This window comes from Equus quagga, chromosome 18 (assembly GCF_021613505.1).
Source record: "Equus quagga isolate Etosha38 chromosome 18, UCLA_HA_Equagga_1.0, whole genome shotgun sequence".
Lineage (NCBI taxonomy): Eukaryota > Metazoa > Chordata > Mammalia > Perissodactyla > Equidae > Equus > Equus quagga.
The window spans coordinates 1,919,937-1,945,350 of record NC_060284.1 but is presented as its reverse complement, the minus strand read 5'-3'; the positions used below and the strand labels follow the sequence as shown (position 1 = coordinate 1,945,350).

The 25,414-nt window shown below is 36.7% G+C and overlaps 2 protein-coding genes across 9 annotated transcripts in view; one reads left to right on the top strand and one right to left on the bottom strand.

Moving 5' to 3' along the window:
* Positions 1-25,414, top strand: part of DOCK7 (dedicator of cytokinesis 7) — a 204,520-nt gene that overhangs the window by 175,334 nt on the left and 3,772 nt on the right. For 4 of the 8 annotated variants that reach the window (XM_046645657.1, XM_046645655.1, XM_046645653.1 and 1 more), the window contains 7 exons: positions 1,556-1,687; positions 3,238-3,252; positions 10,718-10,843; positions 12,470-12,559; positions 12,679-12,915; positions 13,265-13,408; positions 15,068-15,174. In XM_046645657.1, coding sequence (XP_046501613.1) covers positions 1,556-1,687; positions 3,238-3,252; positions 10,718-10,843; positions 12,470-12,559; positions 12,679-12,915; positions 13,265-13,408; positions 15,068-15,174 — 851 coding nt within the window. Of the gene's footprint in view, positions 1-1,555; positions 1,688-3,237; positions 3,253-10,708; positions 10,844-12,469; positions 12,560-12,678; positions 12,916-13,264; positions 13,409-15,067; positions 15,175-25,414 lie in introns of all 8 variants that reach the window. The other 4 variants (XM_046645659.1, XM_046645656.1, XM_046645654.1 and 1 more) reach the window with 1 other exon arrangement.
* On the bottom strand, positions 23,010-24,996 carry LOC124229997 (heterogeneous nuclear ribonucleoprotein A1-like). Its single transcript, XM_046645666.1, is given in 2 exon segments — positions 23,010-24,395; positions 24,397-24,996. Coding segments are annotated over 2 exon segments (960 nt in total). The 5' UTR covers positions 24,480-24,996; the 3' UTR covers positions 23,010-23,518.

The window sequence follows — 25,414 nt, the reverse complement described above, 5'->3', positions numbered from 1 at the left end:
TAGACAATTCCCTGCTTACTTTCTTGATCCATGGTGATAGGCTCACCTGCTTTCCGTAACTTTTCTGGGGAGTGTTTAGTGTCCTAGCACCAAAGGTTTAGGAGACAGTGCCGTTCATGTTGGGGTAAGAAGAAAGCTTGAGGTAACACACCCTGCTGCCCTCCTTTCACATCACACTGTTGTTGAAAGCGGTCCTTTCTTCTACTGGCCTTAATCTTCCCCTGCAATATATTGGTTAAGGGCATAGATTTAGAAGGCATAAAGCCGGAATTCAAATCCTGGCTCTGCTACCTTAGTAGTTAAATCACTTCAGGCACAAATCACTCAATCTGTCAGTGCCTCCTTTTTCTTATCCATTAAATGCATCTAACAATAGTAGGAATGTTGTCAGGATTAATATATGTAATGGCTGGCTCCAAGTAAGTATTAGTGTGTTTGCCATTGTCATCCTCTTCATCATTATTGGCACTTAGAACCAGCTCATTTAAATATAATGATTCTGAGACTCTAAGAATAAGTGTTGGTCCACTTTAAAATTTCTTGTCTTTGAGAACCTTGGCTGTCCTGATTCCTCCTCTGGATCCCTGCTCCTTGAATTTCAATTTCATTGATCTGAACCAGCAGAGGAAAAAGGGTTTCTGCTCTTAATGGGGAATATTTTAATAAATATGCACTCTGTGTGTTTGTGTATATATTTAATTCACAGTATCATATTTAGATTGGGGTACAATGGCCTGTATTACAGAAGTTCTTTTGTAATAGCATAATTATGAATTTCATTCTTTTTCAATTAATCTCTTTAATCTTAATTAAAATAATTACTGGGACATTTTAGTTACACTAAATGTATTTCACTATTATAGCTACATGATTGTTTATATGTACTCCTGTGAACTGACTAGAAAATAAAACAACCGTATGTTTGTTTCCTTGGGAAAATATGTTTGCTAATTTGTGAGGCAATGGAAACTCATTAGCTGGCTCTCCTTCCTGACTGCAGCCACCAATCCATTATTAAGGACAAAAGAATGGAGCAGCAGTACAAATATGCATATTTGTATTTCTATACAATTTGAATTGGACATTCTACTTCTATCTACACAGTATTACTTCACTAAAGTAAATGTGTGTATCTATGTGTACTTATATATGCAAATAAATTGTTGCAGAAACTAATTCTGAGCAGAGAAATAAAAGAAATCCAATTATTAGTCACAGATACCCAGATACCAGATAACCTGTGTGCTCCTGCGAAACTAAAGTTATTTACTTTTCCAAAATATTAAATTGGCACTGGAAATCATGTTAAGTGCACACACATACATACATACATACGTATCCATCCATCCATCCATCTAGAGAAGACAATATATTGTGCAAAATTCTTTTATTAAGCCTTAATAAAGTTAAAAATTAGTAGTGTTTGTTTTTATGTCCTATTGGAAAAGCTTCATTGATATTGTCTTAGTAAGAATATTGTGAATTCATAAATTGTAAATATTTACTTTCTTATTGATGTAAAAGAAAGCAGTATCTTATAACATTATTCTTATAGGCTGGCATGTATGAAGCAGTTAACGAGGTTTACAAAGTACTTATTCCTATTCATGAAGCTAATCGGGATGCAAAGAAACTATCCACGATTCATGGTAAACTTCAAGAAGCATTCAGCAAAATTGTTCATCAGGTAAGGATTGCAATTTCTAGCTTCAGTATACACAGAGAAAACTGTCTAAAAGCATTATTCTTGCTTTGTATTGATGTCAAACTAGATCCTGTGAAATGACCATTTTAATCAGGTGACAAATGAATAGTGTCAAAATGGTAGTTCATGGCCAAAGCAAGATTCAGTAACAATGAATTTACCTAAAGTAGATTATGATCATAATAAACTTTCCACATAGCTTTTCTTTTTTTTTTACTTTTTTTGAATTATTACTATTTGCTAGATTTTTTTAAATTGTGGGTTATTTTCTGTTTCAAAATGTGGGTTACACTTATGAATCTGATTTTTAAATTGATTTCTATTCCTTTGCTGCCAAAAAAGTTTTTTTATTTAAGTTAATTTTTATTAAATGATCTGAAAGTTTAGTAGACTCCTAATATTTTTAATGATTTCAACTAAACTTCGGTTGTTTTTCATAGATGTTTTCATTCAACCATCCTTTGATATATTTCTAATATGAAATTAACATTTAGTGACAATAATGAATAAAATGGTTGTCTTATATTTATTCAATTATGATAGTATAATTTCAGTGCTTGTTCGTAGTCATGGAATCCACATATTATCACCAAAATTAACATCAAAATAAACTTGGTTTAAAAATGAAGTAAACTACCAACAGTTGATTTCCCTGAAACTAAATCCTTGGCTCCATTGAAATACTCTGAAATATCCTGTGGAGCCTCCTCCTCTCCACTTCTCTCGGGGCTGCCCGTGCTGTTATCTGCTCTCGCTATCCTCTGAGAAGGAGGTGGTGTATTGGTTGTCCACTTTTGTCTTCAGTACTGTTCCTACTTTATTGTCTGTTGGCTGGACCTCTTCTTTCTTGCCATTTACTAAGCTGTTCTAGATGAATTGATAGAATCTGAAAAACTTCAACATTCTTACAAGAGGGCTGCTATACTGTTAAGCCATAATTTTATTGTTGTCTACTAAAATATTGAAGTTGTAAAAGATTTATTAGGATCGATGATCTTAATGAGTGGGGTTTTTTATAATCAGTTGTACATATACTGTCGAAGGAACCTCATCTCATTTTCCAGAGCTGTAAATTGTAAAATATACATGTCAGGTCTGGAACATTTAGAGGCTAGTAGTTTCCAAGAAAATTTCAACCGTTTATATCAAAGGCATTTGAGCCAAATTGCACTTTCTGTTCCAGTTTACCCTGGATAGTTTGGTGAAGTGCAGCTCACTTTAGCTGGAGATCTAATTTAGACACGCAGATGGAACAGGCAGCTGACTCTCTCTCCCCAAAATCTGTACTTTCACTTATTAAAGTTTTTAAAAGGTGAAATTTTAACTGCTATGTTTTGAACAAGCAATTTATGAAATGATCACAGGTCTTAAGTAAAAGAATATAGTCTTTAAGACATCCTGGTGTCTTCTATTCGTGGAGAAGAATTTGTGGTATACACTGCCTTACACTACTGAACTTCCTTTGGCCTTTTTTTGTTCTTTTTAAACAGTTTTTTTTTATGACTTGCCCTTTTTTACTTTTTATTATACAGAGTACTGGCTGGGAGGTAGGTAATGTTTTAGTTAGTTAAAGACACTAATAGATTGATTTAATCAGATTTCTTATGCCAATGCTTTGCCCACATCTGCTAGCTGTGGGCATTCTGTTGCTGTCTGCTATCAACTGAATTCATTAACCAAAGAAATTTTGTTAAAATACTGTAAGTTATTTGAAGAAATTTATTATTAAGAGGTTGTAGGCAGTGCATGGAAATCCATATGTTACACTAATGAGATTCTTTGGTAAATGAGCCACTTTGTCATCACTTTAGTTTGTTTTTTTCTTTTGAAGCATTTTCTTTCATCAACATTTACGCACAGATTTCTTTTTTAACCATATTGTTTCACCTCATTTTACAGAGGTCGATTTATGTGTTATTGCTCAGAGGTGTAAATAGAAAATACTATATTTCATCTGATGGACGCCATCAATTGTAAGACACCATTATTTTATGCCTTTAAGAAAGGGAAAAAACCCCTGTGTATTAAACCACAACATCCCATCAGTTGAAAGATGAATGCCGACTGCTGAGATATTAAAATGTAGGGAAAGAACCCTGCATCTCAGAGTTGATGAAATCACATGTTAGCGTGATCTTGAGTCACTTCAGCTTGAGTGTAAGCACTGCTGAGGAAAGAAATCCGCTTGTTTCATTGAAATTTTGTTGGAGGGAGGGGTAAAGAGATTGAGAGAAGTTGAAATTTGCTTTGACCTCATATCTGAGAGTGTTTGATAGTCAGTGTTTAGTGAAGACTACACATGCCTCCTCTTCTGGAGTAGTTCGGCTCATGATTGTCACATCTAAATCAGCTCTTACCTGAAAAATGCCAGGAAGAATTGATTGCCATTCTTTTAAATCTTTCTGTAAAGTAAAGAATTCTATAAAATCTGCCCTAATCTATTTTGGTGAGGTAAAGCAAAGTATTAATAAATCAGGTTTACCTAAAGCTAGGTGTATTTGTAAATTGTCTGCTTTGCCTCTCACTTTTTAGTCAGATTTATGTTGATTAAACAGCTTAGACTTTCTCTGTTTGGTTTTCCATTGCAGTCCTTGTTTTCAGACCCAAATAAGAAACCTGAGCAATAAATGTTACTGGTGTGCTTTCTTCCATTTCTGGATTAGTTCCCACCTTTTGCTTTTCTTCAGATGAAGCCAGTCCTCTTACATCTGCCTTAATCCTGCAGAGTGAATGTGTGTGCTCTTCTCGATACCTGCGGTGGAATCCCTCCTCTCGGGGGCTCAGCTAAGGCACATGTAAAGGGACTTGCCAAGGTTATCTATGAGGGATAAGGGTCCTCATGAATTTCCTAACATGAAATGGAATTAGCTGAAAAGGAGGCGAACAAGAAGATAGATTGAAACCTCTGAGCAGTTTATCACTAGTCTGCTTGATGCTAAATCGACCCCTGAAAGGTATAATTTTCACTGGTTATGACATTAATAGCATTCTGTCATCATGTTTATTGCATGGTAAAAGTCACACAGACTTTATTTTCTTGTTTATATTCTTGTCACTGCCTTTCACTGGACCTTTAGCTGTGTAGTTTCTAAAATTGTTGCACGTTTGTTTTTTTTGCTTTTCCCTTGTAAAACTTGAATGGATGCTTGCATTTTAAAAATGTGTTTGCTACCATTTGCTGCTTATTTGTTTTGAAATTTCCCTAATTAAATGCTTTCTGTTTTCTCTTCTCTCTGCCCTGGTTGCTGACCCTACTCCCTACTTTTACTATTGTCTATTGTGGTAAGTTCCTACCTTGTGAATATTTTTCTTTTTGGGAAAAGAAAGTTTTTCTCTGGGAAAACTTCAGTAATTTCGTTTTTTCTAAAAGCAGTATTTGCTAGCTAATTTCCTAGCGTTCTCAGAGAACTCTCACTGGACTGAAATCCAGTAAGGATAATTTATTCATTGTAGAAAGACTCTTTGCATTGGTAACTCACTTCTTGACTTATAGGAAAAGCCTTCTGGGCTTATATGTTAGCAGGGTGTTTCATTTTTCATTGTGCTGCTTGATTTGGTATGAATTATTTGAGTTGGCAAAGCTTTTTAGGGATGTGTGTTTGGGTTTGTGTGTGTGTAAAAGATAACTCTAAAACTTGATACTTAGCAGTTTGGTCACATATTTACCATGCAAAAAAACATATCATGACCCCTCGTGAATCATGGTGGTGCTGTCAGCTCTGCCAGTCTCAGTCCCTGAATGGCTGCTCAGTGTTCACCTTTGCTTTCTCTTTTCCCAAGCCCACGTATTTTTCTTGAAATAATAGGAAATAAATTGCATCTTAATCGTTTCTTTCTTATGATTGCATTTTCAATTATTTTTAGAAAAAAGAAATGTCAAATTTCTGTATGGAAATTTTTATAACCTTCTCATAGTTTGTGTGTGTATATTTCATTTTTAAAAACATACATTTATCTATTTATCAAATAATGATCAATTTGTATTCAGAAGTAGATTAATTCATTAGATAATTAGTTAGACCATTGTAGGTATAAAACATCCATGAGTCTTTACCTCAGGAAGGTGAAGTTAGATATGAAGAAAGTTAAAGAAAACACAGTAAGGGAAAAGAATCCTATCTCTAAGAGGAGATACTTTCTGGTAGTCGTGACTCCTTGGAAATGGGTATAGACCCATGACTGAGCACCTGATGATGCCATACCCCTGACTCTGTTCTGCCTTTGTGCTACTTTTTTTGGGGGGGAAGATAAGCCCTGAGCTAACATCTGCCATCAATCCTCCTCTTTTTGCTGAGGAAGACTGGCCCTGAGCTAACATCTGCGCCCATCTTCCTCTATTTTATGTGTGGAATCCGTGCCACAGCATGACTTGATAAGCAGTGCATAGGTCTGTGCCTGGGATCCAAACCCATGAACCCTGGGCCACCAAAGCAGAGCACATGAACTTCACTGCTATGCCACTGGGCCACCCCTGCCTTTGTGCTGCTTTTGAGGAGAAAAAGAAAGATGTGGACAGCAAACATTTACTACATAGATGATATTAGGCATGATTTCTTTTTTCTGAACTGGGACATATAATGGTCAAAACTGAACTTCTGATAAGGAATGGAGTAGGATATATCTTAGAAGAATATCTTTGGTAGATAAACCAACAACGTGATTTTAATACTAAAGTATATAGGAAGGAGATGCATGCATGCCTGCAAAAGCAATGATAGTAGAGGACAGTGTTGTATTATAGAGGAAGACAAAACATAGGGAAGGAGGAACCTAGTAATTCTCAAGAGAATGACTCAAGGAAATTCTGAAAAATTCTCAAGGAAAACATCAGAGAAGTGGAAGATGATTCAGGGGTCATACTTATGTCCTAGTGATGTATACCAGTATATAGAGTATGGAGATATATAGCTTAATTAAGAACTTGGACTCAGGTGTCAAATATATTGGGATTTAACTCCCAGCTCCACCACAGTGGTTGATAGAGTGTGACCATGGGCAAGTTACTTTTCCTCATCTCTAAAATGAAGGGGAAAATAAAGGTACCTAGCTCATAGATGTGATAGGAATTGACATAATGTGTGTAAAGTGGATAGCCAGTGTCTAGCACATAGTAAGTACTCAAAAAATGTTGAAGGTTATTCTTTTTGTTGTTACTATATTATTATCATTATTATCATTACTGTTACTTGAAATCTTAATACAGTTTGTTAATAAAATCTAAGAGGTATTACGTTCCCAAGTTGAGATCTATGACTACATAAACTGATAAAAGTACATGTGTTCTTTAAGAGGAATAGACATAATAGATGGGAAGGGAATTACAGCTGTGTGAAATAGTGGTGTGCCTATATGGAGATCAGTTAGCTCAGAGGAAGCATAGTGGAGAACAGTTGGATGAGGATAAAGGAAGTTATCGAAGTGATGTCATTGTAGAGATTTTCAACTAGCTCAACAGAATGTCTCTTTCTAAATAAAGATAACAAAACTAGAACAGATTTAAGATATATTTGTCATAAGAGATTTCAGCCATTAGAGACGTGGTTAGATTTCCTTGTCTGAGACATAGTTTCATCACCCATAAGATTGTGGAATCAATAAGTAGGACTGCTAAAGAAGAAGAAGTTGAAGTGTGGGAATGATGGGAAATTCAAAAAGAGTTCATAACAGTAAAGGAAAGTAATGTTAGAAAAACGTAGGCTTGATTATAGGAGACTGGATTAAAAATTTTTTTTCAAAGGAAAAATAGGTATCATGTGGTCCAAAACTCTGAAGAAAAAATAAAGATGAAGTAATGCTTTTCCTGAAGATGAAGCTATGTGATTATGCTTTCCTGGACCTGGTAGAGTCAGTAGCTTGACAGTAGAGAACTCTCTAAGTTGAAAATAAATTTACTCAGACTCTTAACTTTCCTTCCTCTGCTGCTGCCTCTTCCACTCTAGTAATACACACACATTCATTTTCTATTCCAGCAACTCCCAGGTTACCTCTCTGATCTTATCTCCTCCATTCTCCCTCTTGCACACTCTGCTCTAGTCACACTGACCACCTTCCTGTTCTACGAACTCACTAGATGGGCTCTTGCCCCAGGACCTTTGCACTGGCTCTTTCTGCTTCCTGGAATGCACTTCCCCCAGAGATGCACCGGAATAACTTACACCTCCTTCACATCTTTGCTCAGATGTCACCTTCTTGATGAGACCTATCCTGACCACTCTGTCTCTTTTGTTCAGTGATTTATCACAAATGTCTAGAAGAGTTTACTAACACATAGTAGGCACTCAAATATGTGAATGGATGAATGAATAGTTTCCCTGACATACATTCTATTTCATGACTTCATATCTTCCTTTCTTTTTTGTTTTCCTCTTTCTCTCTCTCTTTGTTGGAATGTCTTTTCCTCCCCTCCACCTCCACTTGGCCATTCTTTGAATTGAAGAACCCTGTGCATGTGTCACCTCTTGTGACCTTGCTCCAACAGGATTAATCTTTTTCAGTATCGTTTTTTGATTATAGCATATAACCCTTTGTATTGTAATTATTAGAATACATTTTTTACTCTCTTGAGGAGCTGTCTTATTTATGTTTTGTTTTCCTATTACTGAGGATGAACAGTGGTTAACACATTATAAGCACTCAGTAATTTTTTTCCTTGAACTAAATGTTAATACGAGAAATTAAATAAAGAGTTTAAAATGGCTGCTCAGTAACTAGTTCAGTTTTCAGCTGCATTAATAAAATTCAAGCCCAGATCCAGAGAGGCAGTGAGCCCACTGACTCCTTCACTGATCAGATCACGTGTGAGCCAACTGACTCCTTCACTGATCAGATCACGTGAGCAGAGCTGTGTCTATTTCTGGGATACCGTACTTTAAAAGGTGGCCTTGAAGAAATCTGATAAAATGCAAACGGGATAGTAATTACTGCCATATGAAGACGATTGAGAACTGGGAAGTTTAGCTAAAGGCAACACATCTTAGTAGCTGTCTTCAAACATTTAAAAGGCCACAATATTGAAGATTTGGAATAGTGTTTCAAAGTGGAGACGTCTGAGAGGAGTACAGCCAGAATAACAATATTTTAATATTTGTGGTTTTAAAAGATATATGTATATATGTGTATGACATTTTTGAAAAATAACCATCACAAATTATTAATTTTCCCAAATGCCTCTCTTATTTTCCATGCGGTGCCTTCATTCCTTGATTTTGTCAAAATTTGCTATTATTGTTCTATTGGCTTGTTTTAATCAGAATTTTGGTTGAATACTTTTAATCTAACTGGAAAGATTTCCTTTGCTATGGAGATCAGTTAATTTTTATGTCTGTTAAATTTTGAAATAAAATAGTGCCTACAAACATAGGTTCCTTACCTGCCACACAAGAGGGGCCAAATAAAAACTGAACGCCAGGTTTATGGCAAGGAAAGGTTTTTATTTTGAGTGATATCAGCCAGGAGGTGAGAGTGAGCCCTCAAATTTGTCTCCCTTCCTGTCTTGTCTCCCTGAAAGAGGGGAGGCAAGGGATTTTAAAGATTTGAGAGGAATGTGGCTGCTTGTAGATGGGGGTGGGGGATCAGTGGCCTTGCTGGTCCTAGCTTTTCCACCAGCCTGCTTTTGGCCTTGGGAGGCTGCATGTGCAGGGAGGAGGAGGAGCTGATAGGGAATCCAGGTGGGTGACCTTGTCTGTCTCCTTGGTGGATGGTGGATTCTGGAGCCGGTGAGCCAGGGAGGGAGCAGGGAAAGAGTGCTTTGGTTTTAACCCCATATGTGCTGGGAACTGATATCAGGGCCAGTGTCAAAATAACTTGTGAAAAGAATTTAAATTAGATACCTCAGGCTTCTTTATCTCCAAAGCCATTTTTCTTTAAAACTTTACTTCTTCTGGACAAAAATGTGGGGATATTTTTAGTCACTGTACTCTTCTTTTTTTTATTGTATTGTGAAACTGGCAAATTAAGGACCAGAGTTTCCCATTTTGCTTAATTATCTGTAACATTTGTGGCTTGTTTTACATACTCTTTTCCTTTTACTAAGCAGTCAGTGCAGGGAACGTAAGTCTAAGACAGACTGGGCTTACAGAGACTTCAGAGGCACTTAAGTACTTCTGTGTGTGGCTTTGTATTGAGGAGCCACCACAAAAGCTTTCTGATACATCTTTGTGTCGAAATTGTAAGGATTGCCTAGAAAGCTTCCAAATATTTTATCTTTTTTGAAGAAATTTGTTTTAAATGTGCTGTGTAAGAGTTAAGGTGACCTTATTGTACTTTTTAGTTGAAATGAATGTGTGGTTAATGTATGCAGTGGGTGGCTTGGGGGCTGTAGAATAACCAACTCGTCTCAATTTTGGTTTTATCTTTCATTCTTAAATTTCTTTCCATTTCTATCCCATTTTTAATTACTCTTCCACATATAAATATTTTTGTCAGCAGAGGGACATGGATTGTAATTTTTTTGCTTTAGTGCTTCTGGATGGTCTTGACATTTACTGATTGCTCTATGCCAGGTGCTATACTTGGCTCCTGACTTTTATGATTTTATTTAATATACATAAAAAGATTATATAAAAGCTAATGCTAACTAAAAATGTTAGCATTGTTTTTAAATTTAACTTTATTTAGTATGCTCTAATTTCAGAGCAATTAAGGCACAGTTCATGTTATACCAACCATCTTTTCTTGCAATAAGGAAAATAAGTTAATCTCAATTGTATGGACTTAAAACAGAGATCAATGTGAGGTAGTCACTTGGTACAAACCTTGAGAAACATATACCATATGTGATTTGTTCACTTGGTAAAAGCTTTCATTGCATAATGTTATATGGTAGAAATAATGAAAACAGATTATTTACTTTGTTTTTACCTTCATTTAAGAATTAATAAAATACTGTAATTTTTAATTAAAACTTTTTGTGTTATGTGGGGAATTTTATGCTATATGTATCTAAATGTAATGTGAAAAACAAAAAGACTTTGTGTTAAAGTTTCTTCATTTTCCTAAACCTAGGATGGTAAGCGGATGTTTGGCACCTATTTTCGTGTTGGTTTTTATGGAACCAAGTTCGGAGATTTGGATGAACAGGAATTTGTTTACAAGGAGCCTGCAATAACCAAACTTGCAGAGATATCTCACAGATTGGAGGTGAATGCCGTGCTGGTTCATAAAATATCTTCTTTAATTTGTATTCTCTATGATGAGTAGACTTTCACATCTAGATCTAATCATTTAATAAGCAGATCCTGCCAAATAAACTCCTCTTTTAGAGTATAAGGATTTTTGATAGGTGCAACAATACTCTTTTGAATCTTTCAAATTTTTTATAAAAGGCAACGGTAAAATAATATTATTAACTTTATATTTTTGAGGCTCTATTTTTACACGTATTTTAGAAACCCCTATACCCTTTGGAATTACTGTGGTTTATGGAGAGATGTGTAGTGTTATGCACATTTTATAGAAAAAGGCATAAGGAATTAAGTAGCAACTAATTATGAAACTAGAACTGGAACCCCCAAGCAGTTTCTGACCAAAGGACATTATCTCTTTGGCTTAGCTGATTCCCAGTCAGATGTCTTTAGAACTTAAAAGCCTGAAATCACACCTTAAAAATTAAAAACACTTCTTAAAATCTCATATCCTTTATTCTTATTCTTAATTCTTAATATCTCTTCATATTCTTAATTTTCACCATAAATGAATAGCTTTCATATTTATGAGGCTAACCAATCTTTTCTGCTATCATTATTCTTTCTAACATGTCTCTATTCTTGTCACTCAAAGTGTGGTCCATGGACCAGAAGCACTGGCATCACCTGGGAGATTGTTTGAAATGCAGAGTCTCAGGCCCCACCCCAGACCTGCTGAATCAAAATCTGCATTTTAACAAGATCCCCAGGTGATTGTCTTCACATTCAGAGTTTGAGAAGCAGTGCTCTAGGCTTGTTTTTATTCCCAGCTGATGTTAATTTCCTGAATGTTAATGTTCTTACTGGTGACTTCCCTGGGCTCAACTTCCATAAATTGGCTTAAACTGTGACTTTTTGTTTTTCAAGAGGCTAGTTAAGTCTTGGGATATATTAATTGAGACAGTATTTCCCAAACTTAATCATAAAAATTATCTTTGAAGGGAAGAGTGGGAGTTCTCCTTTGAAGATTCCAATTTAATTTTTCTTTTGAATAGCTCCATCCATTGACCGTGCTGCTACTCGGTGTCATATGGAAAAGTCACTACATTCTTGACACAGGGTTGCCTTTTCAAATTCTAAACCTATATAAAACTTCAAAAGGTCAATGCTTTTATTTGAAAATTCTGGAACATTATATTAAATCATTCATAAAAATGAATGCTTGTTTACTGACCCACGTCTGCAAGAAATTAGGCCACATCAATCTCAATAAAAGTAAGATCCTATACATCAGAGATCCTGAGTTTCTTTTGTCTCTGCTTTCTGTTCCCTTTTTGTTTTTCTTGAGGACCTCTCGTGGAATCCTGTAGTTTTTTTGGAGAAAATAGTTGTTATCTTCTATTTTGTGTTAAGTAAGTAGATGGGAATAATATCAAGTAATTATGGACTGATATCACACCAATTTGATAGGCTAAATATAATTTTTGTGAACCTAAACAATTTTGTTTTGTAATTATTGAAACGATTGTACAAGAACTTACTAAATGGCCTAATTTTGCTCAGGAGTCTCCCTCAGAGGCCTCCTCTGTTGTTGGGTAATACTGTTACTCTATGTAAAAGATTTCTTTGTTTTTAATTGTAGGGATTTTATGGAGAAAGATTTGGAGAGGATGTGGTTGAAGTAATCAAGGATTCTAATCCTGTAGACAAGTGTAAATTAGATCCTAACAAGGTATGGTTGATTAAACTGTAACAATGTATAGGCACATCTTTGACACTCTGTGATCTTGCTGGAGAAAAACTAAATGATGATGTAACAGTGAGAAAATGAAGGACTTTTCTCTTTCCCAGGCGTATATTCAAATCACCTACGTGGAACCATACTTTGACACATATGAGATGAAGGACAGAATCACATATTTTGACAAAAATTATAATCTTCGGCGTTTTATGTACTGTACCCCCTTCACTTTAGATGGGCGTGCCCATGGGGAACTTCATGAACAATTCAAGCGGAAGACCATTCTGACTACTTCTCATGCCTTTCCTTATATTAAAACAAGGGTCAATGTCACTCACAAAGAGGAGGTAAGTTCACAAATGGAGAAGCAGAATTAGTGAAACGAACAGATTGGAGCCATGTGAAAAGTTTGGATGTGGCATTACGTACCATCCCTCACATGGTAACATACTAGAATTGTACCCATTTTGAGTCATTAACTTCAGGCTTCTTTTCTAAGTCCTTAGTTTACCCTTAGCTTATGCTTTTAAAGGCTCATTTTCTATTTTTTCATCTAGGCATCCAAAGTTTGGAATTTTATTGTTAGGTAACAGTTTACAACTGGTCTCCACTTTTTTTCTTATTTTAATTGATTTATATAAAGCTCATTGAATAGTTTTCTGTGTGTACTGACTTAATAGATGTTATTTCACCCAGATCATTTTAACACCAATTGAAGTTGCTATTGAAGACATGCAGAAAAAGACACAGGAGTTGGCATTCGCAACACATCAGGATCCAGCAGATCCCAAAATGCTTCAAATGGTACTCCAGGGGTCTGTAGGCACAACAGTGAATCAGGTTAGTGCTTTTTGCTAGTGCTTTGTGTTTTAAGTTAGAAATGGAATTTGGGATGATTTCACTATTATATTTTACAAAGATCACAAAGCAAGAGCCAAATCAAGTGAAAAAGATAGGTATTAGAAGTGGTTGCAAAAAGCACTGAAAGTATAAATGAAGATAAACTGGAAAACGAAACGTTTTTAGTATAATCTCTGTTAATTTTCTGCCTATCTGTTCGTAAACGTTCTAATAAGAAGGAATTGATTCACTTAAAATAACCTTTCCTTTAAAAGCGTGTACTGGAAGAATGTGCTCTAAAAACGAGGGCTCATTTCCAGAGCTGCATGCATGCATGTGGACACCTGCTCTTGAGATACTCCCCAGTGTTGTCTTCTCAGATCTCCTGCACAGCAAGTTGTGAGGAGTAAACAAATAGTGTGGAATCCCTGTCAAAACTTTAATAAATATGTACCAAGATATTATTGTTGTTTTGTCATATGAAGATTAGAAGTCATCCCCATTACCTTCTTGTAGTTGATTGATTCAGGTTCTCTTGATGATGATTAGAGAATATCCCAAGGTAAGGGAAAATCCAGAAAGGCTTCAAAGTAAGATTTCATATAATATGTCTTATCTATTTTTTTTTCTTTTTTTTAAAGATTTTGTTTTTCCTTTTTTTCCTCCTCAAAGCCCCCCAGTACATAGTTGTGTATTTTTAGTTGTGGGTCCTTCTAGTTGTGGCATGTGGGATGCTGCCTCAGCATGGCTTGATGAGCAGTGCCATGTCTGCGCCCAGGATTTGAACCAGCGAAACCCCGGGCTGCCGAAGTGGAGCACATGAACTGAACCACTTGGCCACGGGGCTGGCCCCTATTTTTTAGGTTAGAGGAATGAAGCCAAACAATGTCCTATCAAAACTGAAGTAAACACTGTAAGACCTTTACCCACTGAAAACATACATGATTTAGAGGTTTTACCTCTGAGTGATAAAACTTACAAAAGGTCTTCTTTAGCTTACAGTGTTAGGAAGACATTTGTAATACTAAGGGAAGCTGTTTTAGGAAATAAGTCTAATAATCAGTGGATTGACAGTTGATTGTCAGTAGCTGACAACTCTTACATCCAGGCTAAATTAAAGAACTCAAGGCAGAATGCATTAATGAATACAGTAGTCAGTCCTGGAGCTCCTGCTCCTCTTCTTTGAAAAATGAATTAAGAAGTTAATTGCAGGGGCTGGCCCCGTGGCCGAGTGGTTAAGTTCGCACCCTCTGCTGCATGTGGCCCAGTGTTTCGTTGGTTCGAATCCTGAGCGCAGACATGGCACTGCTCATCAAACCACGCTGAGGCAGCGTCCCACATACCACAACTAGAAGGACCCACAACAAAGAATATACAACTATGTATTGGGGGGCTTTGGGGAGAAAAAGGAAAAAAATAAAATCTTTAAAAAACAAAAAGAAGTTAATTGCAGTAGGCAGGAATATTGATTTGGCATTAGGGAAGAGTAAAGGCATATTGCCAGAATCTCTCTGAAGAGCTTTAATATAGATGTAGACATATATGCATTAAACTTAAATGCAGCCATCTCAGTGCCAAGAAAGATCACGTGGGGAAATTCTCTCTCTGATTTTAAAGAAGACAAAAACAGACTTCTTGTTTGATCTTCTTATTTTACAGGGGCCTTTGGAAGTTGCCCAGGTTTTCTTGTCTGAAATACCCAGTGACCCAAAACTCTTCAGACATCATAATAAACTGCGACTCTGCTTCAAAGATTTTACTAAAAGGTATTCCAGGCTTCCACATAAAGATCTCCAGATTGAGGATGTCCAGTACCACAATGTGACATAAGGGTCTTAAGCAACTGTTGAAAAGAGAAAATACAGGAAAGTGGTCCAGGATAAGAAATAGTCTGTGTATAGCTTATTATTCCTTAATAGTATATACATATGCCCCCCAATACTTTATAATGCCATATTTATAATTTTAAAAATTGAAAAGCCAAGAATCAGAAATTTGTTTTAACTTGGAATTATTGTTAGACTACTTAACTTGAACACTCTTATTTATTGTGAACCCTCTATGTGAGAGTTTCTGCTTCCCTCCCCTCAGGAAACATACAGTCAACAACTTGGAAGCAAAAAATTTGTGTTCAAATCTTGTCCTTATTGTTATGTGTCCTTTTCTGGGTCACTTAATCTCTGTGAGCCTCAGTTTTCTAATCTATAAAGTAAGGATAATAATCTCTACCTCTCACAGGGAGGTGGTGCAAATCGGGTGAAATAATATATGAGTGTGTCAGGAATCCCCAAGACCACCCCCAGTTTTGAGGATTTGGTAGAGTGCCCAGGAGTGAGCACAGAGTTATAGTCATGGCTGGGACTGATTACAGTGAGAGAGCAAAGTGAAATCCGCAGAGGGAGAAGCTGCAGGGTGAGCTGGAGGAAACCAGGTGTAGGCCAAAGGGTCCTCGCCCCAGGGAGTCGCCCAGGAGGTGCTGATTCCTCCGGCAGGGAGTGGTGACAGCACTTGTGAAATGTCATCTTTCAAGGGAGCTCACAGAGACTGAGTGCCAAGATTTTTACTGGGCGCTAGTCCTGTAGACAGCTCCCTGACCCGTACCGGAATTCCAGACTCCCAGAAGGAAAGCAGGTATTCAGATAAACCATAATATTTGCATGAGTCGTTTAGGCAGAGGGAACCACTCTTACCTTCTGGTAATGGTGGGAATCCTCCCAAAATCCAGATTCCCAGACACTAACCAAGGGCCAACCTTGCAAGCAGGCCATCTAAGGATAGCAGTCTAGGGCCTGCTGTTAACTCTTGTCTGCACAAATAATACTTGGCACGAAATAAATGTGTTCAGTAAATATTAAATTTTGAAACAATAGGGAAAAATAGTCACTTATCAACGTGTTATCAATTCCTGCTTTACTAACACCATGAGCACAAAAGAGAGAATGATTAGTTTTACTTAGTGATGTCAGGGAATATTTCACACAAGAGTTGACATTTGATATAGACTTTAAAGGATGAATTTGGTTTTTCAGACAGAAAAGAGGGGAAAGGATATACTAAATAGGAAAAAAAAAAACCAGCATGAGCAAAGTTCAGAATCTGTCATAAGAAAGGTGAACGAATAGTTTTGTGAAACTGGAACCATGGAGTCTATGAAGACAAGTGGTCAAAGAAAATACAGTGAAAGTGGACTGGGATTAGGTTGAAGGGCCTGTGTCCAGGAAGTAATGACTTGATTGTCACCTAGCAAAGCAGCATCAGAACCATAGTCAGAACCCAATCTTGACGCCCTGTTGTGGAGGAAAATGAATGTGAAATCATTCATTGGATGGATTTACTAGGGGTAGAAATAATTTTAAAATCTGTTTTGTCATCGGAAAAGTATGAGGAATGCCAGTTTGTTCAAGTATTTTGAGATGGTATTTCCCTTATTCTTGTTGCAAGAACTATCATGAATTGCTATCAGTTTCTTCTGCTTGAACATGGTAAATATCTAAAGGAAAAAAACTTGAAAAATCTTCATTGGAAGTCTGAGATTTTATAATCTGATTATTGGGGTAGACAGCCTAAGAGGTTTAGTTTAAGAAACAATAGGAAACATAGCTCCTACTGTATGGAGCAGATGAACTGTGGCAATAAAAGAGAAAAACTTGCTTTAAAGTTGTAGAATTGACTGTTTTTTAGCATTAATTTTATTATTTGGGAGGTTTCAAATAATAACCAAAAAAACCCTGCTACCTTTGTGAGCAGACGATCTTGGAACAATACATATTTCTTTAGATCATAGACATTTAGTAATAGACCATCATATACTACTTTTGTTGCTACTGTTTTGTAATTTTTACTATGACTACAGTTCTAAACAAATGTCTCCCCTCTATGGCTATTTACTGTAAGGTAATGAATTCCTCTGCAGGTCTGCTTAAGTGTTACTGTCTGTAGAGAAGGTTTTCTCCTTTTAAATTACAAAAAGGCATAAAACAAAACAACCTGCATAATATAAACGTTTCAGAGAAAGTCATAGCCAATACTACCTTTTTTACTTTTATGTTGCCTTTCATTTTTTATGCCAGTATGCGTATATATTTTATCATAGTTCAGTTATAATATACATATAATCTTAAATTCTTATTTTGCTATTAAAGTTAAAACTATTATTCCAATGGTTATATTATTTCATCAGATGTTTGAATTTAAGTGTGGTGTAAGTTAACCACAGTGGATTTTTTTCTTTTGTTGAATTAAAATTTTAAGTATAAGATGATTGAGCCAAAGTACATGAGCATTTTTATTGGCTCTTAATATGTAAAGTGTACTAGTCTTTATTCACCTTGCTTTGAGTAATATCATTTTAATAGGGTGTCTGGTTAGTCAGTTTAAATGGTACTTCAGTTTGCATTCTTTTATTCCTAAAAACAATAAACACTTTTCAATGTGTTTACTTTTTATATTTTTGGGTTTATCTTTTAAAATTTGTTTTCCTTAAATCTTGACTATATTTGAAATAATATTTATAACATTTGCTCTTAAGGAATAGGGAGAAAAAAGTCATGTACCTACCACCCAGCTTAAAAAATAGAGCATTGTCGTTGCTTTGAGATCCTCTCCTCCTCCTATGCCTTTCTCTGATACCATCTCCCCCTCCTTTCCTTCAGAGGTAACCACTATCATGAATTTCATATTTCTCATTTCTTTTATTGTCTTTGTAGTTTTATCATATATGAATGTATCCCTTAATAATACACTATTTAGTTTTGCATGTTCTTTTTTAACTTCAAGTGGACTGTGTGTGTGTGTGTGTGTTCTTCTGTGACTTGCTATTTTCAGTGTTTGTGAGATAGATCTATAATGTTGCTTTATTTTTGTATATTCCATGGTATGAATGTACCATGATTTATTCATTTTTCTGTTGATGGATATTTTGGTTATTTGTCCAGGTGTTTTTTTTCAGTTACAAAGAGTAGTATTCAGATATTCCTCTACCTATTTCTGGAGGTCAAAGTGATTTTCTAGGGGTTGTATACCTTAGAGTAGTTTTGTTGATTCATCAGTTCAACTTCAACCAGATAATGCCACATTTTTTCCAAAGGGTGTAAGCCAATTTACATTCTCACCAGTAGTGTTTGAGAGTGTTTCTACTGCTATGTAACTTCACCAATATTTGATAATGTCTAATGGTTTGGCTTTTACCGATCTGGTGGGTGTGAAATGATACGTTATTGTGGATTAAATTGGCATTTCCCTAATTACTAAAGCAGTTGAATGTCTCGTCATGTGGTTGTTAGCCATTTCTCTTTCCTCTTTGTAAAGTTACATGTTCAAGTCATTTGCCATTTTCCTATTGATTCTCTCTTTCTGATTTCTAAGAGTATTTACATATTCTAAATATATGATACTTTATAATTTGTAGGTATCACAGATATCTTCTCTGAATTTTGGGCTTAACACTTTTTTCTTTTTCTTTTTTCTTTTCTTCTTCTTTTTTTTTTTTTTTTTGCTGAGGAAGATTCACCCCAAGCTAACATCTGTGCCAGTCTTCCTCTATTTTGTATGTAGGTTGCCACCACAGCATGGCTGACAGGTGGCGTAGGTCAGCACCTGGGATCCAAACCCGCAGACCGAGGCTGCCGAAACGGAGCACGCCGAACTTAACCACTATGCCATGGGGCCAGCCCCAGCACTTTTTTTTAATAAACAAAAGTTTTAAATTTCATGTAGTTATATGATTCAGTATTTTCCTTTATGATTATTGCTTTTTGTGTCTTGTTTAAGAAATAATTTTTTACCTAAGGTCATACTAGTATTCTATATTGACTACTGAAAGTCAATATAATGATATCTGTAAAATTCAATATAGATTAAACAAAGGGGAGGAAGGCAAAAAAAAGCTGTATTACTTTTTTAAAAAATCCACTTGCAATTGGTTTTTTTGTGTGGTTCAACTAGGGATCATTTTGTTTTTTGTTCGTACTGATGATTCGTCATTATCGCAGTACTGTTTGTTGAATATGGTGTGAGACACAGGTCAGATCCCTTTTCCCGTTTGGATATCCAGTTGACCCAGCACCACTTACTTCAGAGATTGTCCTTTCTCCTCTGTTTTGCAGTGTCATCACTATTAAAAAGTCAAGTGCTAGGTCTGGCCCGGTGGCACAGTGGTTAAGTGCTCACGCTCCGCTTCGGCGGCCCAGGGTTCACTGGTTTGAATCCCGGGTGCAGACAAGGCACTGCTTGGCAAGCCATGCTGTGGTGGGCGTTCCACATATAAAGGAGAGGAAGATGGGCATGGATGTTAGCTCAGGGCTAATCTTCCTCAAAGAAAAGAAATCAAGTGCTCATGTTTGTGTGCATCTGTTTGGGGGATCTTTATTTTCTTTCATTGGTCTACTTCTCGCTCCTTGAGCCAATATCATGTTGTCTTAATTATTGCAGCTTTATAATAAACCTTGATGTCTGATAGAGCAATTCGTCTCACCTCTTATTCAAGGACTATTTTTGGCCCTTTTCCTTTTGACTAAATTTTAAATTTTAGAATAAACCTGTCATTCCCTCCACTGCCACTCCCCAAAATAATAACTGAATCTGAATCTATAGATCAGTTGGAAGAGAAGTGACTTCTTTATAACTTGACTCTTTCAGTTCATGAATTTGATATATTTCTCCATTTACTTAGATTGTTTAAATGTTTTCTTTAATATTATTGTAATTTTCTATACAGGCTATATATATCATTTGATTTGTTTTCCTCGGTATTTAATACTTTTATGCTTTAATTAGTGGTATCTTTTAAATTATAGTTTCTATTTGCTGGCATACAGAAATGTAGTTAAATTTTATGTGTTTTACATGAGTATACTGCCAAACTCACTTATTAATTCTAATCATTTATCTGTAGAATCTTTGTCTTACAGTACTACCTCCAGTAGTGTGTTGAATAGCAATAGTGATAGAAGGCATGATTTTCTTGTTTCTGATCTAAAAGGAAATATTTTCACCATTGAGTTTAATGTTTTCGTTGGGTTCTTTGAAGATTTTTTTTTATTGCAGTAACATGGGTTTATCACATTATATATAAATTTCAGGTGTACATCATTGTATTTCGACTTCTGTATAGATTACGTCATGTTCGCCACCCAAAGACTGATTATAATCCATCACCACACACCTGAGCCTAATTATCCCTTTTGTCCTCCTCCCTCCCACCTTCCCCTCTGGTAAACACCAATCCAATCTCTGTTTCTGTGTGTTTGTTTGTCGTTGTTTTTGTCTTCTACTTATAAGTAAGATCATACGGTATTTGACTTTCTCCCTCTGACTTATTTCACTTAGCATAATACCCTCAAGGTCCATCCATGTTGTCACAAATGGCCGGGTTTCATCATTTCTTATAGCTGAGTAGTATTCCATTGAAGATATACCACATCTTCTTTATTCATTTGTCCCTTGATGGGCACCTAGGTTGCTTCCAAGTCTTGGCTATTGTGAATAATGCTGCAGTGAACATAGGGGTGCATGTATCTTTATGCATTCGTGTTTTCATGTTCTTTGGAAAAATACCCAGCAGTGGACTAGCTAGATCGTATAGTAGTTCCATTCTTAATTTTTTGAGGAATCTCCATACTGTTTTCCATAGTGGCTGCACCAGTTTGCACTGCCACCAGCAGTGTATGAAGGTTCCCTTCTCCCCACATCCTCTCCAACGCTTACTGTTTCCTGTCTTGTTAATTATAGCCATTCTGATGGGAGTGAGGTGATATCTCATTGTAGTTTTGGTTTGCATTTCCCTGATAATTAGTGATATGGAACATCTTTTCATGTGCCTGTTGGCCATCTTTGTATGTTCTTTGGAGAAATGTCTATTCAGATCATTTGCCCATTTTTTAATTGGGTTGTTAGTTTTTTTGTTGTTGAGATGTATGAGTTCTTTGTATATTTTGGATATTAACCCCTTATCAGATATATGGTTTGCAAATATCTTCTCCCAATTGTTAGGTTGTCTTTTTGCCTTGTTGATGGTTTCCTTTGCTGTGCATAAGATTCTTAGTTTGATGTAGTCCCATTTGTTTATTTTTTCTTGTTTGCCTGGTCGGACATGGTACTTGAAAATATGCTGCCAAGACCAATGTCGAAGAGCGTACTGCCTCTGTTTTCTTCTAGAAGTTTCATGGTTTCACGTCTTACATTCAAGTCTTTAATCCTTTGGGTTGAATAGGTTCCCCACCTATTTGTAGTTGTGTTGAGTTTTTTCATGACAAATTTAAAAATTTTTTCAAATGATGTGTGTGTCTTTGTGTGTGTGTATAACATAGTGGTAGAACAATTTCCTCTTACTTTGTTTGGCAGTTTTGGGGCTGTTTTCATGGGTGAGATTGAATTATAATTTTTTCTTGTAGTCTTTATTAGGTTTTGGTAATCCAGCCTTGGAAAATGAGTTGGAAACTCTTCTCAGGAATGGTTCTTTTTTTCCCCTTATACTCTGGAATCATTTTTTATATACTCTGGAACAATCATGTTACATTGGGATTATCTGTCCTTAGAATGTTTAGAATTTTCATGTTGTTGTTTTCTTTGTGGATAGATTTTCGATTTGATTGTTTTGATTGATTTGATGGTTTTAGGATTATTCATATTTGTTTTAGTAAATTATATTAGTCCAGAAAAGTGTAATTTCAGATTTATTTGCATTAAATTATAAATAATATCCTCTGTACCTTTATAAACTTCTGCTGTATTCAACTTTGTCCCATTTTTAATTTCTAGTAGGAAATATTTGGCCTTCTCTCGCTTAATCTTGCCAGAGCCTAGTTTATTTTTTTAGTTTTTTCAAAGAACCAACTTTTTCTTTTCTTTTTTCTCTCTCTCTCTTTTTTTTTTTCGGTGAGGAGGATTTGGCCCTGAACGCAAATCCATGTCAATCTTCGTCTATTTTGTATGTAGAATGCCTCTACAGCATGGCTTGATGAGCAGTGTGTAGGTCTGCACCAGGGATCCGAACCTGCAAACCCCAGGCCACCGAAGCAGAGTGCATGAACTTAACCACTATGCCACTGGGCTGGCCCCCTTAAAGAACCAACTTTTGCTTTTTTTGTTCGTTTGTTTTTGAGGAAGATTAGCCATGAGCTAACATCTGCTGCCAATCCTCCTCTTTTTGCTGTGGAAGATTGGCCCTGAACTAACATCTGTGCCCTTCTTACTCTGCTTTTTATGTGGTATGCCTGCCACAGCATGGCTTGACAAGTGGTGCTAGGTCTGCACCTGGGATCCACACCAGTGAACTTTGGGCCACCGAAGCAGAACACACAAACTTAACTGCTCTGCCACCAGGCGGGCCCTCAACTTCTGCATTTTTGATACGGAGCTATCATACTTTTAAATTTTTTCTGCCTTATACTTTGAGTTTATTCTGGTCTTTTTAAGTTGCTTTGCTCTCAGTTTTAGCCTTCTTTTCTAATATAAGCATTTAAGATTGTATATTTTCCTCTGGGCCTCGCTTTAACTGCATTTCGTGAGAATTGATGTGTATACATTGTTTTTTTAACATCCTTCATTTATCTATATTTACCATCTATTCAGTTAAGAAACATTCATTTGAATACAGACAAACTACTATGCCTGATGCCATTGTTGCTACATAAATGATTATGGTTCCATTCCTTAAAGATCTTTTTAGTCTAGTGGTGATATGTGAAAAAATGGCTTCAGATTTGACATTAAAATAGATGTAATTTTTAATTAAATGAAAACTGGAAGTGAATGTTAGATTTTTTTTTTTTTTTAAAGACACATTTATTGAGCGTCGTGATCAGACTATTACATTTAGCAATCAACAGCATGGGTGCAAAAAAAAAAAAATCTACATTAAAACCCTTTGTTGGAATGCTTCACACTTTCCACAGAACAGAAACTAAAATAACATGTTATACAATTAGTCACAAATACAGTCCTGGAGTTTTTTGCCCATACACATGAGTATTGTCTAAAACATGTCTTCTTTGTAGCAGCTAGGCCCTACCACCACTGTGCTTGGCTGAGTTCACAAATCTGTTGTAACCTGTATCTTCCCTTCACTTCTCTGGCTCTCCTCTCCTGCTAAGCTTTGTTTCCTGGCAGTAATTAAAACCTTCTGCCACTGCCATAGCTACTGCTGCTGCTGGAACCGCCATAGCCACCTTGGTTTCGTGGTCTGGCAAAGTATTGGCCTCCACCACCATAGGGGCCAGAGCATCTGCCTCCAAAATTTCTTCCTTTCATGGGTCCAAAATTTGAAGATTGATTGTTGTAATTTCCAAAATCATTATAGCTTCCTCCACCTCCAAAATTGCTTCCATCATTACCAGATCCATTATAGCCATCCCCACTGCCACCATATCCACCACCTGCCACGGCTGCCACCGAAGCTAACTCAACCACTGAGTTTCCTCCACAACCAAAGTTGTCATTCCCACCAAAACCACCTCCACGACCACCACCAAAATTTCCAGAACCACTTCGACCTCTTTGGCTGGATGAAGCACTAGCCATCTCTTGCTTAGATAGGGCTTTCCTTACTTCACAGTTGTGGCCATTCACAGTATGGTATTTCTGAATAACAGACTTGTCTACGGAGTCATGGTCATCAAAAGTTAGAAAAGCAAATCCTCTCTTCTTGCCACTGCCTCTGTCAGTCATGATTTCAATCACTTCAATTTTCCCATACTGTTCAAAATAATCTCTTAGGTGATGTTCTTCAGTGTCTTCTTTAATGCCACCAACAAAAAGCTTTTTCACAGTTAAGTGGGCACCAAGTCTTTGAGAATCTTCTCTTAAGACGGCCCTCTTTGGTTCCACAACTCTTCCATCCACCTTGTGTGGCCTTGCATTCATAGCTGCATCCACCTCCTCCACAGTGGCGTACGTGACAAAGCCAAAGCCTCTGGAGCACTTGGTGTTTGGATCTCTCATTACCACACAGTCCGTGAGCATTCTCCGTTGCTCAAAATGGCTCCTGAGACTCATCAGTTGTTTCAAAACTCAAACCTCTGATGAAGAGCTTCCGCAGCTGTTCGGGCTCTTTGGGAGACTCTGACTTAGACATGACTGCAGTGGGAGGGGAGACTAACAGTGCTTACTCGGCAGCATCCACGGGCAGAAAGCGAAAACTGGAAGTGAATGTTAGATTTTAAAGGAACTCAATTGATCATCTGTTTTCTGCCTTAAACGTAATTACAAGAGAGGATATTTAACATTCAACTGAAAAACTGAATGTCCTCATCATGGTGAATATCTATACAGTAGTCCCCTGTTATCCACAGTTTCAGTTACTCGTGGTCACCTGTGGTCCAAAAATATTAAATGGAAAATTCCAGACATAAAATTGTAGATTTTAGATTGGGCACCCTTCTGAGTAGTGCAGTGAAGTCCACTCCATCCCCCCCGGGACGTGAACCATCCCTTCGTCCAGCAGATCCATGCTATAGACGCTACCCTGTGAGTCACTTAGTAGATGTCTAGGTCATCAGATCAGCTGTTGCAGAACCACGGTGCTTGTGTTTAAGGAATCCTTATTTTGCTTAATAATGCCCCCAAAGCACAAGAGTTGTGATGCTGGCAATTCGGATATGCCAAAGAGAAGCCATTAAGTGCTTCCTTTAAGTGAAAAGGTGCAAGTTCTCAACTTAATCAGGAAAGAAAAAGAATCCTATGCTGAGGTTGCTAAGATCTACCGATAAGAATGAATCTTCTACCCGTGAAATTGTGAAGAAGGAAAAAGAAATTCATGCTAGTTTTGCTGTCACACCTCAGACTGCAAAAGTTATGGCCACATTGCAGGATAAGTGCTTAGTTAAGATGGAAAGGGCATTAAATTTGTGGGTGGAAGACATGAACAGAAAACATGTTCTGATTGATGGCAACATATTGTGCCAGAAAGCATAGAGCCTATGTGAAGACCTCAGCAAGGGATCCGCTGAAATGAGCGACACCAAGCCATTTACTGCAAGTGAGGGATGGTTACACAGGTTCAGGAATAGA